Source organism: Orbicella faveolata, unplaced genomic scaffold (genome assembly GCF_042242905.1).
Source record: "Orbicella faveolata isolate gen_17 unplaced genomic scaffold, um_ofav_v1 contig_47, whole genome shotgun sequence".
Classification (NCBI taxonomy): Eukaryota; Metazoa; Cnidaria; class Anthozoa; order Scleractinia; family Merulinidae; genus Orbicella; species Orbicella faveolata.
The window spans coordinates 1,836,124-1,853,294 of NW_028301577.1; the positions used below are offsets into that span (position 1 = coordinate 1,836,124).

Genomic DNA, 17,171 nt, shown 5'->3' on the forward strand with positions numbered 1-17,171 from the left:
AATTGAATGAAACAGAGCGCGATTTTATTCCTGAGACATTTAATATTCCGCATTCTACTTACAAAGTGGAATCCACAACACTGCGTGCCATGAAAGCTCTGATAATTAAGTTTCAGGTACGGTAGTATTTTAGTTTCCCATTAAGACCTGTTAATTTCTTTGGTAAAATATAAATTAAATGGGTTTAAATGGGTTTTGCATTTCATGGGTTCAAACCCATAAATGCAAATTTAGCGCGTTTCGTGCTTGGATGTGGACATATCTACCTAGTGAGTACAGTTTTAATCAGGCCGTTACACGCATATAAACATGACTGACTTTTCAATTTAAATATATGTATCCATATAGTTATATACAATCATTTTGATGACGCTAATCTAGCTTTTTTATGTCAGTTTGTAGGCTAAATATACTCAATATTCCCAGCAAGGGTGCACTAAAACGTGAAAACGACAATGGTTCGACGTCAAAATCTTAAGTGTGGTATGCTGTTATCCTTCTTTCTTGTTTCTGTTGGTTTGTTTTTTGCATTTCGCGAAAAATCGTCTCTAGACATTACCGATAGTCGCGACTTACACCGCGTAACTCAGAAATTGCTTTCAGTCGCAGATCCAACTGGGCCACATCTACAGGGGGATAACATTTACTACGATGATTCAACAACGACGTTGATGCCGCCTCAGTCAAGAAAGCGACATGTTTTGTTAATTGTTGCTCATGGCAGATCTGGTTCAACATTTCTTGCAGACATTTTCAATAAACATCCACGAGTGTTTTACGTCTTTGAACCACTCCACGATTTTCAAAAACACAATAGGGATAGATCGGATTATGACGAGTTTGCGAGGAATTTTCTCGTTCATATTTTCCAGTGTGACTTTAGTGTGGGAAATTCAACGAGGGATATCGGTCGTTTTTATCGCTTTAAAAGCCGAGTGTTGAGCTCGCCACCATTTTGCAAATACAAACAAGACGACCCTAGCTGGAATTGGTATTATTGCCTCCCTGTGAAGCAAAAAGACCTCGAACAGTCATGCAGAGGACATGATACAACTGTTTATAAGCTACTCTTGGAAAGAATTCCCGGTCAATCGATTGAAAAGCTTTTTGAAGTGTGTGAAGTAGCGGGAATTGAATGCAAAGTTATTCATTTGATACGTGATATTAGACCACTTGTAATGTCTTCTCAGAAAGTGCGCTTTTTCAAGGAAATTGACTCGCGAGAGAAGCCATCGATGAAGCGGTTTGTTTATTCTCGTTGTGAAATGACTGAGAGGAATCTTAACCTGATGAAGGAGTTTCGTTCATTTCTTCGTAGTCGTGTAACACTGGTGCGGTTTGAAGACTTAGCCGTTGAACCACTGAGGGTTTTAGACTATTTGTACGAATTTGCTGGACTCGAGGTACTGGAGAACATCACAAATTGGGTGGTAAAGATAACTCAGCCTAGCTTGAAAGATTTAAAGGCGGAAGGACGAAGAGCAGTGTCTGTGATTAGGAACTCTTTAGAAGTTCTGAATAAGTGGCGTCTTGTAGCGGATCCCTGTTATGTTCACGTGATTGAGCGATATTGCCGTGACGTCATGAAATTAATGGGTTACATATCAACAGAAGGATCAGTGGAAATGCTTCGAAATCTTAAAATTCCGCTATTTACTGAAATATACCAAGCTCAGAGTAGGTGAACAAATAAATGATAGACAAACCTTGCGTGCGGTTGGTTACCCGCTTTGTATTTTACGACCCAGATTTTTGCAAATTAACGAGGGTAGTTGAAATGATCACCTTTTAGTTAAAAAGAAACGAACACAAAGTCACCCGCAGTAGTTTCCTCAGTACTCCACAAAGTTGTCGAGAAAAGTTTGATAGAATTAATTACCACAAAAAAGAAGTAAATGGCTAATGGCGAGAAAGATTCAAAACCCAATAAAAAACTAAAAAGAAAAAATTAAATTTAGCTGTCTATTTTTTCCCCACACGTTTGGTTTTTGTTAGGCACTAAGTGACTCATTGTTTTTACGCCTGACGGGTTCTCTGCTTGGTAAATTAACACTTGAAATTAAAATCATCATGAGTAAGATTTTACTGCACGCTGACGCTCTGTTAAGTACAGCGGATAAGATCAAGTAGTGTACACATTGACTTCAAATCATCCCAGGAATCAGACAGGTGAACATAACAACACTTGTACACAGAACAAAGTTATCTTTAAAAAAGCGAAATTAATTAAGTCGCCGATGATCAACAAATCGCTAAGTTCGTGTTTGATCGCCATGATTGAGGTACAATTATAGATTTTCTTCATGGGTTGCAAGTTGCTTCTACATTTCTCATTAGATAGTTTTGTCATAAATACTTAAAATCTGTGATGTTTTGCTCGTTTTTACTGATTACTGACCACGATTCATGTAGACACAGGTGTTTCACTGGACTTGCTAATATTTTTGCTGTTCTTTTAGCTTCGTGATATTTTATGCTAATTGCTCCTCTGTTACTGACCGTGCTTATTTAACTATGTTTCGGTTGATAGCCCGGGTGCCCAAACGTTAAAGTAGATGGATTGCGCTCAGTGACACAGGGATTTCCTTTAAAACAAGACACATGTATCATATTCGTCATAATAGAAAAAGCCGAACAAAACAGCAAACAAGTGAAATTACAAAGGCAGTATGGAATTAAAGCGAGCTATTAAAAGTTTACCGTGTTCGGTCGGTCAGTAGTCTGAAGCGACGGCAAAGAAGTTTATGGTCGCCAGCTTTATTGCAATAGCAGAGGAAATAACAAATGTTTTACAGTTGATACAACAACAGCTTGAATGCAAATATACAGTATTTCTTGCAAGACAGGTAATTCAACTAAGCCGACTTCGCGAATTCTCGTTTAGAGGGTATTATAATTTGGGTTATTTCTCAGTTATCAGATGAAATTTTAGCCATTTCTTAGCAGTTAGTGTAAAGCTGATTCATGCTTCAGTGTGCATCATCTAGCTATCACGCACACGGCAAGTTTGGAGAGTACAAATAAAGTGTAAGGGATTTGCCGGCTTGACGCGCTTGTCTTGGGTTCTCTCCAAACTTACCCGCAATCAAAACTCGATGATGCTCAGCTAAAAGCACGAGTCAATCATTTTATGACATTACCAGTGGAATGGCGAAGCGAAGTTAACCTTGCCCACCCAATAAGCGTACATCAAGTGAGTTTGTTTGCTACTGGTATGTTGTCATTAATTTTTACAAATCTTGATCAAAAACCACTCAGTTTAGTGTCGTGATTCTTCGGTTGACCTCGTGAAGTCCTCGTAAATATTTAAGCGATTTCCTCAAATCCGGACAATTTTTACTAGCATCTTCTCAAGACCGAAGGCTCGGTCGGTATGAATGTGGATCCGATAATATTGCTTTGGCGAGAGTCGGACGGCTGCGAAAAAACAATGAAATATCGACTAACCCGGCAGTTCATTCTGTGATAGACCAAGGCGCTTGGCATCGTTCACGAGCTTCGCAGTCAACTCCAGATGAAAATTGATAGGAATTCTCGATGTGTTGGCCGTTATATTAATTCTTCGCCATTATAAACAAGAAATAAACTGGGTGCGCTGCGCCAAGCACGAATAACCTATTCGTTTTTTAAAAAATATTCTGTGCTATTCTAGACTCAAATATGTAACCTGAAGTCATAGAATCCTAGGCCGGGTTATTCGAAACCCGGTTAACACTGACTCAGGATTAAAAGTTAACCAAAGTATTATTATTTTTTGTATAAAATGGTTTTCACTGCTTATGTTTAGTGTAAATTGAGATTATCCAAATTTCAAGCTGAAGGTCAAACAATATAAACAGAAAACCTCACCGAAAAGTTACAAAACTAAAATCAATTATCTTGCTAATCTTGGGTTAGCTTAATCGGGCTTTGAACAACCTGGCCTAGGAGTATTCAAGGCGCGCTCAAAACGTGTTATATAAGCCTGGAATATTTAAGACGAATTCGGAAAACAAGCTTTCAGGTGCATTTTGCGTCAGGGGTTAATGAATTCCTCGGTGTGCGCCGATCTGTACTCGGGCAAAACTCGCCATGAATATTTGCGCGGTAAAATGAAAGCAGAAAAATCTGAAGAAAGTCAAACGTGTCACATTTAAGTTAGACTGGCGTAAATCATGCTCCGTACATTTATCGTTCAGGGTCTGTAAAACTTTTAAAATTAAAAATTTATTCCATGTTGATGATCTAAAGATTCAATTCTTTGTTCAGCCAGGGAGCCAACATTTCTCCAATTATTTCTTCAACTATATATTCTCGACTTTCAGAGATCTTTTTCGCCGCGGGAAGAAGCCTTTGTGCCCGATATGTGCATTGATTTGATTGGTGAAATGACATGCATGCATAAGCGATTCACTGCACGACGGTTACATTGAACCAACCAATGAAAACAAACTGAGATGCTGTCAGGCTTTTATTTCTGGATAAACAAACAGATACCCAGCAATGTTTCGGCCACGATAGACGCAAGAAATATTTCACGCCGCCTTACTGTAGTAAACCTTTTATTTACAAACTTAGCGATCGTGGATTCATTTCTACGAAATATGTGAGTAAGAATTGATTTTTCTTGTCCCTTGCATACAAAGCTAATTTATCATGCCTTCTCAACCATCTGTACTGTCTCAAACACTGTCCTAGTTGAGCCGAACAAAAAACTTATCCAACAAAAATTGAAACGTCTTTTGAAAATTGGTCAATGTTTCAGCAAGCTTTAAAATTCCTGATCACGCCATTTCAATCCAAGGGAGTAAAAATGGTATATTTTGATGCGATTCACTGTTTTAATGGCTAAAATCGGTAAATTCATGCTATTGAAGCTTCAAGGAAAACACTGTCATGAAAACAAGCAAATAGCAGATGACATCAATTTAGAGTTTGAAGATCATCGACAAATGATACTTTTTATTTTAAAATATCGATGAACATTTGGTTTACTATATTTAAAGAAGGTTCGGGGATTTTTTACTTTAACACTTTATGGTTAGAGCGTCCAACCGGTATTGTGGAAGGTCATGGGTTCGACTCCCGTTGGGGATATCAGAAAATTTATTTTCTGAGTAATTCGACTTGAGAAGGCTTCTTCATTTATTAATACTTTATGTCGATAGGAGGATTTCAGCAAGTTGTAGCTGGAGCCCAAAAAAAAAAAAAAAAGATTAAGTACGCCAACATGTAAATTAAAATCGTCTGTCCGCTGCTTGAGTAGAAATTGATTGCTTTTGTGAAAGTCGATCTTTGTTATACATCACCTTGGTGATATATAAAGGATACATTTCTTCCTCAAAAGTTCAGGACTGGGTGGTTCGAAAGCCAGTTAACGCTATCCCAGGATTTAAAGTTAACCGAAGAATTCATTTTTCTTTATAGCGATGGTTCTTACTGCTAATGTTTCGTGTAGTTAGAGATTGCTCAAGCTCAAAACTGAAGGACAAACAATATAAACAGAAAACCTCACCGAAACGTCACAAAACTGAAATTAAAATTCTCGCTAACCCTAGGTTAGCTTAATCGAGCTTTGAACATTAGATTAACTTGTCAGCGCGATCTATTTTTGAACGGTACGAGAAAGACGAATGGTACCTGGTGAAAGTGTGGTCACGTGGCCACAGCACTCATTTAACTGAGAAGCATAGACGTCGACACGGACTCCTGATATCAATGTTTATCAATCGCAATTCTCATCTGCCCTTTTAGTTCAGAATACTTCTACTTGGCTACGTATTCCGTCAATTTGAAAGGGCTAACAACGTGGCGATTCTTCGGCCGCGTTTCTTCATGACCAATTCTTTGCAGTCGTGCTTTGGAGACTTGATAGTTGACTATTTTCAGAGCTGCTGGAAAATCAGACCAAAATATGTCTCGTGAACACAAAAATGTGAGGGTTTTTCATTTCCGTGCACGGTTTATAATTAAAATCTGTCCTCCATCAGGCTTCTTTAAGTTCTTAATGTTTAACTCAGAAAAAATAATACAGTTTTCGATGAAAAACAAAGAATCAGTGTTCTCACTTTCAGTTTTGTAGCAGGTGGATTTGAATTTCCTACGTTATCATGAGTAGATGCACAGTTTTGAGTGAATCATGTTCTTCAGTCGAAAGCGGCAAAGAATTAGTCTTTGACATGGAATTTCTGGAATATTGATGCTCCACAGGATGGTAAAATTAAAGCAGCGTGATTTTGTGTAATGACAGAATTTCAACTGAAGCAGCCTTTAAAAAATTCAAGGACGTTTCAAAGCCTGATTTTCACAAGTCGACTCTCTTAGAAGCCAACAACTGTAAAGGATTCTTGAAATTCTGTTATGACTCTGACAAACGGTTATGATTTACTAAAAAAAATTATGATAATTTTTTTTTGTCTCGTTCGCTTCTCGTTTGACGTAAAATGTCCGTCAAAAATTGGATTTTCCGCAGTTTTTGCTTTCATAAAACAAAGGATCTGTCATTAACACAGATCTTATATAGTTCCATCATTGCCCAGTGGATCCGTTAAGTTTCTACAGCGGTATTGATGTTAAAAATTTGGAGTTTTAATTCTCTAGAAGATATCAGTTGTCCCTGAAACAAGTTGGGTAATGAATGTATTCATGACGAGGCTCTAAGCTGAAATTAAGCAGCTGCTGTGCGGTATTTCAAAATACCGGATTCTATAAATGGCTTTTTCTTTTCAGCTGCGATGAGAAGAGATTGTTTGTTTTTTTTCGGCTTTGACCCTAACGAAAGTCAACTTCAGTTAGTACAGAATATCGTGCGATGGTGTGTTATCACACTTTTTGCTGAGAAATGATTTAAGAAGCAGATAGTGCGGCATTCGTTACGGTGGGAGCCTTCTTATCCATAAACTAAAGTAAGATGTTTTCTACGGCGAGATGTTTTGCCTTTTCAAGTTGTATGATTTTCACAAGATCAGGGAAATTAAATTTAGCTCCGCTCGCTGGTTTCTTGGCAAAGAAGGGTAATCACAACTGGCATGGCCGGTCAATGCAAATTTAACGTGAATAGCTAGCGAGATAAGGTTGGTGTTCGCTTGCGCATAAGGTCCGTCTTCACTACGCCGGAGAAATTTGAAAACGCAGCTTTATTTCTACCGTTAGGTCTACCGTCCACACGAATCCGCCACCAAAACGGGGCCTTTCGAAAGCGCTCATCAATTTGAAAACCCCGGCTTTTCGTTTTCGCGTGGACGGAAGACATTTTGAAAACGGAGCTTTTCGAAAACGATGGCGTCACAATAATCATGTGACTTCCCAGACCGAGTTTTCCACAAACACAAATCCAAAATGACCGGTGAATGTTGCGTTTTTAAATTCCTCCGGTGTAGTACTAGTGTGGACGGATAACATCTGATGCGTTTACCGAGTGAAATCTCCGTTTTCAAATTCCTCCGGCGTAGTGTGGACTGGGCCACAGTGTAAGCTTAAGCAACGATCAGTAATATACGCAGGGGCAGTAAGAGAGGCGCTACTTACTGACATCTCACTGCTTTTGAGTATGTCGTTGCGATGGCTAGGATCGTTAGACAGCGGTTTCGATATTATCGTAATGTAACGAGCACTGAACTTTTTTTACAGCCATCTTAGCGATCATAATGATGTAGAAACCAGCCTTCATGATTTCGTGCGCTGGCGAAAATAGCGTATACATATTTTGAGAATATTATATCTTTTTTACATACTTTTTTGTAGGAATGGCTGTGGAAATGAATTTGAGAGAGGTGCATAAGTAGTGAGCAAGAATGGCTGGTTGGGAAAATCTTAAGCGTAGCTTCAACCTGCTGTTAATCTTCTCTCTTGCTTCAGTTGGTTTGCTATTTGCCCTTCTCGAAATATCGCCGCGCCGAGATATCGTCAAAAACCGTCACCTATTCAGCCATCTGACAACAACTCAGGCTCTTGTAGCGAGGGACAGAGATTCCTACAATGCTTCAACGAAGACGTCGATGCCGCCTCAGTCAAGAAAGCGACATGTTTTGTTAATTGTTGCTCATGGCAGATCCGGTTCAACATTTCTTGCAGACATTTTCAATAAACATCCACGAGTGTTTTATGTCTTTGAACCACTCCACGATTTTCAAAAACACAATAGGGATAGACCGGATTATGACGAGTTTGCGATGAAATTTCTGTATCATGTTGTCCAGTGTGACTTTAGTGTGGGAAATTCAACGCGGGATATCGGTCGTTTTTATCGTTTTAAAAGCCGAGTGTTGAGCTCGCCACCATTTTGCAAATATAAACAAGAAGACCCTAGATGGAAACAGGAACATTGTGGGACTGTTCAACGACAAGACCTCGAACGTGCATGCAGAGAACATGATACAACTGTTTATAAGCTTCTTATGGAAAGAATTCCCGGTCAATCGATTGGGAAACTTTTTGATGTGTGTGAGATAGCAGGAGTTGAATGCAAAGTTATTCATTTGGTACGTGATATTAGACCACTTGTAATGTCTTCTCAGAAAGTGCGCTTTTTCAAGGAAGTGGACAGCAACATAAGGTCATCGATGAGGCAGTTTGTTTATTCTCGTTGTGAAATGACTGAGAGGAATCTTAACCTGATGAAGGAGTTTCGTTCATCTCTTCGTAGTCGTGTAACACTGGTGCGGTTTGAAGACTTAGCCGTTGAACCACTGAAGGTTTTAGACTATTTGTACGAATTTGCTGGACTCGAGGTACTGGAGAACATCACAAATTGGGTGGTAAAGATAACTCAGCCTAGCTTGAAAGATTTAAAGGCGGAAGGACGAAGAGCAGTGTCTGTGATCAGAAACTCTTTAGAAGTTCTGAATAAGTGGCGACTCGCAGGTGATTTCTGTTATGTTCACGTGGTTGAGCGATATTGTCGTGACGTCATGAAATTAATGGGTTACATAGCAACAGAAGGATCAGTGGAAATGCTTCGAAATCTTGAAATTCCACTCATTAACGAAACTTACCAAGCTCAATACCGGGACAGGAGCTGACAGTTCTTATGATGTCTGCTCGTCAACCCACATGTTGGTTACAGTTATTGTTCGCTATTTTTTTAATTAATAATACACAAGAAAAAATTACTCGATTCTGATTGGCCAAGAGCAGTGCAGTTCAAGTGTAACACCAGTGCAAAAAGTGTAACACCAGTGCAAATTACACATCGAAATTCTGGATTATGATTGACTGAAAGACAATAGGAACTTTTCTAAGAAAATGATATCACGTAAAATGATGACGAAGATTTTGTGCTGAAACTTCGAAAAAAAGTTTTCTCAGATGAGAAAAAATGGCTTCAAGAAAGATCTTCCGGCACTTCCTCCGTGCGAATTTTTTCACGTTTATATTATTAATAAGTAATCATACGGTTTTTCTCGTTCAATTTGGCGTTAATTTGCACTTGAGAGTTTTTCAAAAAGCTGAAATTACACTCGCCGAAGCGGCTCGTGCAATTTCAGCTTTTTGAAAAACTCACTCGTGCAAATTAATTCCAAACTGAACTTGAAACCGTATGATTGCCTATACTAATTGGATAAAAAATGCTTGATGTTTAACGATTAGATTGTGAACTGGATAGTTTACGATTGCTCAGCAGATCAGTTTGCAACGTTTACATTAGGGTGCAAGTAGAATTCCATCAATAAAAGTCAGTTTAAATTCAGTGATAGCGAAAAAAGAAGTATCATTTAACGTAAATGTGGAGTACATGTATATCGTTTTTTTCCTTTTCGGGTCGTTTTATCTGAAATGTAGCCATTCTACAGCACCAATTTCTGCTCCGTCAGAGAGAGAGCAATCACGTTAGTGCTCGGTTGGTTCTGGAAGTCAAACAGTGATTCGTTTTGGTTGAAGATCGTACAACAATTTGTCGTCTGCAACCAATCAACAGAACATAGATTCTATCTTGTTTAGTAATCATAATAAAGCCAGAGTCATTCGTAAGTCACTCTTGGATTATTTTCAGTGCTTGATATTGATGACGTGGTTTTGCGTTCTTACTCAAGCATCCGTGAACATGTAATCTGTTTGGTCAGGACTACGCAAATTTTACTCCTCTAAGTGGGAGAAAAAATTTTTATTCTTGTAATAAAAATTCTTTAAGAGCGGTTTTCAACAGGCCAATTCCGATGTATTAAAATTCTAACTTGGCTCCGAGGTCTAGGCGAATAAAACAAAAGAAATCGCATCGAGGATGAGGGATGAATAATTAATTCCTTTTGTTTTATTCCCCTAAGCCTCGGAGCCAAGTTAGAATTTTAATATATCGGAATTGGCCTATTTAGTTTCCAGCCATGGATGTTTCGGTGGATCACGGGCGCACCGAAACGCCCACGGCTGGAAACGGAGCCTATTTCAAACTGAGTGTCGTAAAACCCAAGTAATCACTCTGGCCAATCACAAAGGACACAGACAATCCACTGAACCAATCAAAACTCGTAGTCAATACATGTAGCTGACGCGAAGCGCGGGAAAACGTGCGAGATAGTTGCGATTGGTTTTGATTTTACTTCTGATTGGATGAAAATGTAGTGCGAATTTTCTCAGCCAATCGTGTAGCGTTGTAATGCAAAACCAATTACTTTTCGACACAGTGAGTACCGCTATTGCTTTATTAATTTCTGAAGAAAAGCCTTGGTTAACTCTATACTGGCGTCCAAGGAAAACGTTATGTGGGTAAACTTCTAACAGAAATATGTTGTATACTAAAGATAAAATTTTACGTAGCATTTATCATCTCCAGAAACGTCCACTTCTAATACTATAATTTAGAAATGAATTAACGTGACAATAATTTTATTCTTTGACGTTACGGTACACATTGACTATTGCCTCAAACAACTATGCAGCAGTTGATATAAGCACTATGTGTAAAGGGTCATACCTCTTATCTTTTTGTTATCAAAACAACAAATGTTGTACCGTAAAATCCCACTTTAAAGACCCTCCCCGGTTATAAGCCCCCCGGATATAAGCCCTTCTATTTGCTAACAAAGTTATAATTCCGGATATAAGCCCCCGCCCCCAATATAAGCCCATCTAATGTACAAACTGATATCATTAAGTGTTGTAGTTTTTGTGGCTTTCCTTCTGTTCCGTTCCGTTCCAGTTGTTCCAGTCGCATTAGTGTTTTATAGATGTTTTTGAAATACATTCTCCATTTATTGTGACGCACAATAAATGTAGTTTATTATATAAACACCGGTGAAATACCAGGATTTTCCCTTTTACTGAAAAATCATATCTTCATAGCGCGCAGTGAAGATACTATTTTTATCTTACACACTGTGAAGATATCATTCCTTTTTGATAACATTTTTCTTTTCTCCCTTTAACTGCACTTAAATTTGTTGATGTATGATCGAAACATCTTCAGATCTTCTTCGGTCGTCTTCGGTAATCTTCGGAAAATGTTCGGAAAACGTTCGGAAGCGTTCGTCTGGCCTTTGGAACAATTTTGGAAAAACGTCGTCATTAGTTTGTTTATATAATAAACAGAATATTACATGCCCGCTTGTGGATACGAATTTTATCTTCTCGTGTTCAACTCAATATCTGACTTGTTCGCTGCGCTCACTCGTGAGATATCGAGTTGAGCACTCGAAGATAAAATTCGTATCCACGCGCGGGCATGTAATATCCTCTATATAAATGTAATAGCTCTATAGATAATGGTATGTCAGCTTTAATTCGTTTCTCGGATACGTTTTATCTCGTCGTTCCGAAACATTGTTTTATTCAGCTCATATGCCCCCCCGGATATAAGCCCCCCCCCGATGTAAGCCCTCCGGATATAAGCCCCCCCCCCCCCCCCTTATTATAAGCCCCTTATGAAGTTATATAAGCCCCGGACTTTGACGTGGAATTTTACGGTATTCTCCCTTCACCATGATAAAAATAATTCTCCATATTCTTCTTAAAGAAGCTTCCTCTCCCGCTCCATTAAAAACCCACATTCCCTGGTACAAGTAATGAAGAAGCCCGCTAGTGAATGAGAGATTTACAGCAAGTTATCCGTGGTTGAAAAATGAACTAGGTGTTCATAATGACATACTTAATTCATTAATCCGGTGCAATAGGTTTCTTCATTTATGACAAGGTTAGCAATGGCTTGACATCTGTCAAGTTATTTTACCTGCTAGACGTTTCACAAAAACGACGACGCAACTTATAAATTCCCAACAAAGCAAGTTGACTTATTAGCTGAGTGCAAGCGAAAAGAAACACACCAAGAACAACATAACCGGCCGGAGTGATGCCATACGTTATTCCTTCGTAGATTTGTTTCTTTCCTTTGTCATTTACTCCTTCAGCGAGCCAGAATATAACTGTGAATAACATGTAGCTTCCTGTGAAGATCAGCGAGAAGATAACCTGGGTAAAGAACACTGGTATTCCACTTGTCAAGGTCTCCAAAAGAAGGAACATTGTAGCAAACGCGTGCTTAGTGAGATCGTTTACGAGGCCAGCACCAGTTTTGTCTGGATTTTCCCTGAAGTAGAAATACCCGTAATAGAAGACAGCGATGGCCAGTGTCACGTTCGCTGTGATGCTGTACATTATCCAGAATGTCTTGTGGTACCAAGCTAACTTGTTCCCATACTGCACGTCTTTGGTATCTTCACCTCGTTCTTCGTCGGTTTCTGTGGTTTCAGGTCGCTCATACACAACAGAATGCGGCGCCTCGGTGCGTTCTTCAGATACTCGGTTCTTGTATTGCTGCCGGTCAAGGAAGCATAAGCACAAATTAGAACTGCAGAACTGCATGAGTAGAAAATGAGAACCAGCAGGTATCAAATGATTTAATAAGTACTGATTTGGAGAAATTTAGGCGGATTTTTTACTGTATCTTACTACCTTACCTGCACGGATGCTGTGATTGAAAGAACAGCGCCAAACAGGAAGTAGACTGTGGATACTGTGAAGGCCCAGTGGGTGAGAAAGATAAAAAATGTCGCAGCCGGGTACCAGATAACGTTATAAATCCACCAACCAAGGAGGTAAACTCCAACAATCAACCGCCACGCTGCCAGAACAGGAACTGGAACAACCTAACCACACAACATTGTACTGAGTTAGGAGAAGATCAAAATACAAACAGAAAAATAAGCACTGGAACAACCTAACCAACATAACATTGGTACTGAGTAAGAAGATGATCAAAATACAAACTGGAACAACCTAACCACACAACATTCGGTACTGAGATAGGAGATGATCAAAATACAAACAGAAAAATAAGCACTGGAACAACCTAACCACACAACATTGGTACTGAGTAAGAAGATGATCAAAATACAAACTGGAACAACCTAACCACACAACATTCGGTACTGAGATAGGAGATGATCAAAATACAAACGGAAAAATAAGCAGTGGAACAACCTAACCACACAACATTGGTACTGAGTAAGAAGATGATCAAAATACAAACTGGAACAACCTAACCACACAACATTCGGTACTGAGTAAGAAGATGATCAAAATACAAACGGAAAAATAAGCACTGGAACAACCTAAACACACAACTGTACATTTTAATATTAATCTATTGTAACGTAATAGTGTCCCCAATTAGCTTCTGTAAGCTAAATACTTACCCTGACACTTAAATAAAGTTATTATTTATTTATATTGGTACTGAGTTAGGAGATGATCAAAATACAAACGGAAAAATAAGCAGTGGAACAACCTAACCACACAACATTGGTACTGAGTTAGGAGATGATCAAAATACGGAAGAGTGGAGTATGAATTGTTCTGCTACGACAAACGTTGCTACTGATTCATACTAACTGTCAAACCAGGAGCAACTGACTGCATAATTATGATAATTTATTTCATTGACAAAATAAGGGTTTTAAAATTGGCTCATCGACAAAAGCTGGTTTTCGATGGCAACGACTTCTTTCAACTCGGTTTGAACGTAGTCACACCTGCCGTGTGGTTTTATCTATAAACAGTTCCAGATAGCGGTTCCAGTTAGTAAAGAGGTCTTTTTATCTCTTAAGTGTTTTCGACACCAATAAGCAAGGTCATTTAACTGAGTTCATATATGACGGGAGTCCTGCATACTGCTAAGATCAAAATACAAACTGGAACAACCTAACCACACAACATTCGGTACTGAGATAGGAGATGATCAAAATACAAACGGAAAAATAAGCAATGGAACTCAGTTAAATGACCTTGCTCTCCATGAGTTCTCGTGGCTCAGTGGATAGAGCGCCCGCCCGGTGTTCGGGAGGTCATGGGTTCGATTCCTGTCGGGGAATCCCACGCTCGTGTCATGTTGATTAATTCACCTTCACACTTACAGGGTTCCTTACAAAAAGTTACGACCCTATATAAACCGATCTGTGTTACTGCAATTACGTCACTGATGTACATAACCGGCTGTTATTTTCCTCTTGTGCATGGTAGTCATTTCTGAAGCTCGCTGCTTTCGGGTTTGATAACAACTGTTTGGTGATTGTAGCGCTATTGTTTCAATCGGTATTTCCAAATTTAGCGGAAAATGATACAAAAATCTTTGTCGGTGTTGCGAGCTTCCCCAAAAAGTAAACCTGGCACTATGTTCTGATAACTTTTTTCACGATTGTCATTTTAATACAATTCCGGCCCGGTCAAAAGTTCGCAATGTTTCAACGTAACATACTGCGTTGTAATTTCTGATTTTGGATGTTATAACAGGCTGACCAAACTTGTGCGACATGATGTGTGCAACAGTGCTATGATATACTGCGTCTTGAGATGTTTTGTTCGTTTGACCCGAGCTTAACGGTTTGGTTGAAAGCCTACCTTTGAATTTGAGAAGTCTTTGACTGTTGAGTTGTTCCATACTGTACAAGTTGGATAACAGACATTTTTGTTACAAGGCATTTTTCCACTTCAGTCAGTGTAGGCAGTTCACAAGTTGGAACTTTCAATACGAATGCTGAGGATTCAATGTCTTTCACATCTTTCATTTGCACATTTTTGCTCATACCATGGCAACTGCCAAACCTCAAGAAATATGTTTGAATAAAGCATAACCCTTGCTTTGCTATCACTATTTTGTGGTTGTTTCTCTTTATCGTAGTTTATAGCAAGCTCACAGAAATACTTATTAGAACACGATGTATCGACTGGAACATGAATTATTCTGTGCGTGAGAAGAAAGTGGGAGCGTTTAACAGAACTGTGCATCAAATTTCGCTTCCTTGGTGACGGTACTGGTTTATTTGAAACATCCTGTGTCATGATGCGTGCTCACTGTTCTAGAAATACCATAAATAAATCTGTAGGGTCGTTATAAAAAGTCCTTTTTAGAACGAACTCTTGATCACAGAGAAAATGTTTCACAACTGAAAAAACAAACCGTAAAAAGTGTTAGCCTACCAAGCTAGTCCTGAATCGTTAGGTGAAATACGCCATTTTGCTAATGCTAGCTCCAGTCCCTTGTGGGGCAAAATTTGATCTATTTAATGAATTAATGAGGCCATTTTTGGCCGAGTGATCACTTTTTGCCCTCATAAGGGAATGGAAGAAGGAAATATTTGCATTAGCAAAATGGCCCATTGCCGCGGGGTTTTCGCGTTAAGTTGATTCCTCAGTATTGCATTGCGCATTCCTACTGCGCACGATTTTCGCGTCATTAGCGCGCGCACATGAGCGCGTGCACACACACAACGTAAGAGATTTCCATCAAGCTCGACAGCGAAATAAATGCTTGTTTTCTCTGCATTAAATTAGTCTATAATTCATTGCCTTTCCACTGAATGAGTAAAAAAAAAATGTTAACGTCAGGTAAAAAAATTATTGCCAAAAATGTTTACTTACCCTTTCACTCGTGACCTGAACCTTACCACCCCTTAGAAGACGCACGCTAGAAACACTTTTTGTCAACTCTGATCCAAGATGTACATTTTTGCCAAGAAACACACATCAAATTGTTTCTTTAAGACGATGCAATGTATCTATTGAGACTTTTTAATATTAACTCCATGTGTTTGGCCACTGATACCCCGAAACGTAGCGGCATTCAGAAAAAGAAAAACGCACTTAATGGGTACCATTGCGCGGATTTTTGAGCACCGTACCAAATGTTTTTTATCGCACATTTCGAATCCCTGCATTATTAGGAACGACCCCAAAAATTTAAAAAACTCTAACGTCAAGTGTTATTTTTAGGGAATCGCCTTAAGAGACGGACCATTGGAAAAATGATGGGGGTGGGGTGGGACTTTTTCAGCTCGCAGGAATATTTTTTACATCCACTGCCTTTGCAAGTCCGCTGCACAATTTTTTTTTTTCAAATTATTTATTTTTTTTGGGGGGGGGGGTAGGGGATATTCTATTGTCCCAATCTTAATCTTGACACTCGCCACAATCTGATAACAGGCTTCAAACAAATATTTTTTCACCTTTCACAGAGTCGTTTGAATTATTGTCAAAATTATACTGCGGAGGAAACGTAACCAAGTATCAGATGCACTTGCCTAACTGATGGGGTTGCGTTGCATTTTTTGTTCGATGTTTAGGGAAATATCAATTTTACTTATTCATTCCCCTCGTAATAAAATTCATTCCTGGCATTCAGTGAATCAAGGTGTTAGCTAGGATTCTGTGAGTGGCCATCCAGTAACAAATATGGGACAAAAGGGCCTATTCCTCCAGGGAGTATGACCCCCCCCCCCCAGAACATTTTGCACAGTTGAAGCGTTTTTGGTGCGTTTTCCACGATTTGCAGCCGATAAATTTAATGTATCGATTGGACTTGAAAACTAGATTGAAACTGCCATACTAAACGTGTCAGTTGTGTTATTCGACAACTCTATGATTGTCTTTGATTGCGACGTTTGTCCAACGTTGATCTTAGGGGCCATCTTAGGGAAAGTATTACGGTTTGCCATGGGTGTGCACATCTGTGTCCACAATCGTCATTTATACATATCAGTTGTGAAGTCACTCCTATATGTCGTGGCTTTCAAAACACGCATGTGCTTACTTAATTGCAAACGAATCAAGCAGGATGGCTGTTTATAGCACATGGTTTTTTTTTTATCACTTTCGAGTCATGGTTATCTATAAGGGTTTTTCTGTCAGGGTGTTTGGTTACCAGTGTCCACGATGAGGTTGCTGCGCATAAAATGTATCAGCCTTGAAAGGGAAAAATGACCGTTTTC

The 17,171-nt window shown here is 39.1% G+C and overlaps 3 protein-coding genes across 3 annotated transcripts; 2 read left to right on the forward strand and 1 right to left on the reverse strand.

Moving 5' to 3' along the window:
- The first annotated feature begins 397 nt into the window (after positions 1 to 397).
- On the forward strand, positions 398 to 1,953 carry LOC110056891 (carbohydrate sulfotransferase 4-like). Its single transcript, XM_020763454.2, has 2 exons — positions 398 to 483; positions 604 to 1,953. Exons 1-2 carry the CDS (start codon positions 456 to 458, stop codon positions 1,683 to 1,685), a joined length of 1,110 nt encoding a protein of 369 aa, XP_020619113.2. The 5' UTR covers positions 398 to 455; the 3' UTR covers positions 1,686 to 1,953.
- A 5,819-nt stretch (positions 1,954 to 7,772) lies between these two features.
- LOC149096736 (carbohydrate sulfotransferase 4-like) lies at positions 7,773 to 9,952 on the forward strand. The gene has a single exon (XM_089279247.1). It carries the CDS (start codon positions 7,773 to 7,775, stop codon positions 8,997 to 8,999), a length of 1,227 nt encoding a protein of 408 aa, XP_089135373.1. The 3' UTR covers positions 9,000 to 9,952.
- A 1,881-nt stretch (positions 9,953 to 11,833) lies between these two features.
- On the reverse strand, positions 11,834 to 14,980 carry LOC110056968 (uncharacterized). Its single transcript, XM_020763539.2, has 3 exons — positions 14,806 to 14,980; positions 12,867 to 13,055; positions 11,834 to 12,723 (listed from the first exon to the last, which is right to left on the reverse strand). Exons 1-3 carry the CDS (start codon positions 14,884 to 14,886, stop codon positions 12,136 to 12,138), a joined length of 858 nt encoding a protein of 285 aa, XP_020619198.2. The 5' UTR covers positions 14,887 to 14,980; the 3' UTR covers positions 11,834 to 12,135.
- Positions 14,981 to 17,171: the final 2,191 nt, after the last annotated feature.

What these genes read in the sequence shown, in the direction of transcription:
- LOC110056968 (XM_020763539.2), bottom strand. Translation starts at nt 14,886, where the DNA reads ATGCCTTGTAACAAAAATGTCTGTTATCCAACTTGTACAGTATGGAAC. An exon ending in AAGACTTCTCAAATTCAAAG is followed by an intron (nt 13,056 to 14,805) that starts GTAGGCTTTCAA and finishes TTGTGTGGTTAG; the next exon opens with GTTGTTCCAGTTCCTGTTCT. An exon ending in CAATCACAGCATCCGTGCAG is followed by an intron (nt 12,724 to 12,866) that starts GTAAGGTAGTAA and finishes CTTGACCGGCAG; the next exon opens with CAATACAAGAACCGAGTATC.
- LOC110056891 (XM_020763454.2), top strand. Translation starts at nt 456, where the DNA reads ATGGTTCGACGTCAAAATCTTAAGTGTG. An exon ending in ACGTCAAAATCTTAAGTGTG is followed by an intron (nt 484 to 603) that starts GTATGCTGTTAT and finishes AATTGCTTTCAG; the next exon opens with TCGCAGATCCAACTGGGCCA.
- LOC149096736 (XM_089279247.1), top strand. Translation starts at nt 7,773, where the DNA reads ATGGCTGGTTGGGAAAATCTTAAGCGTAGCTTCAACCTGCTGTTAATC.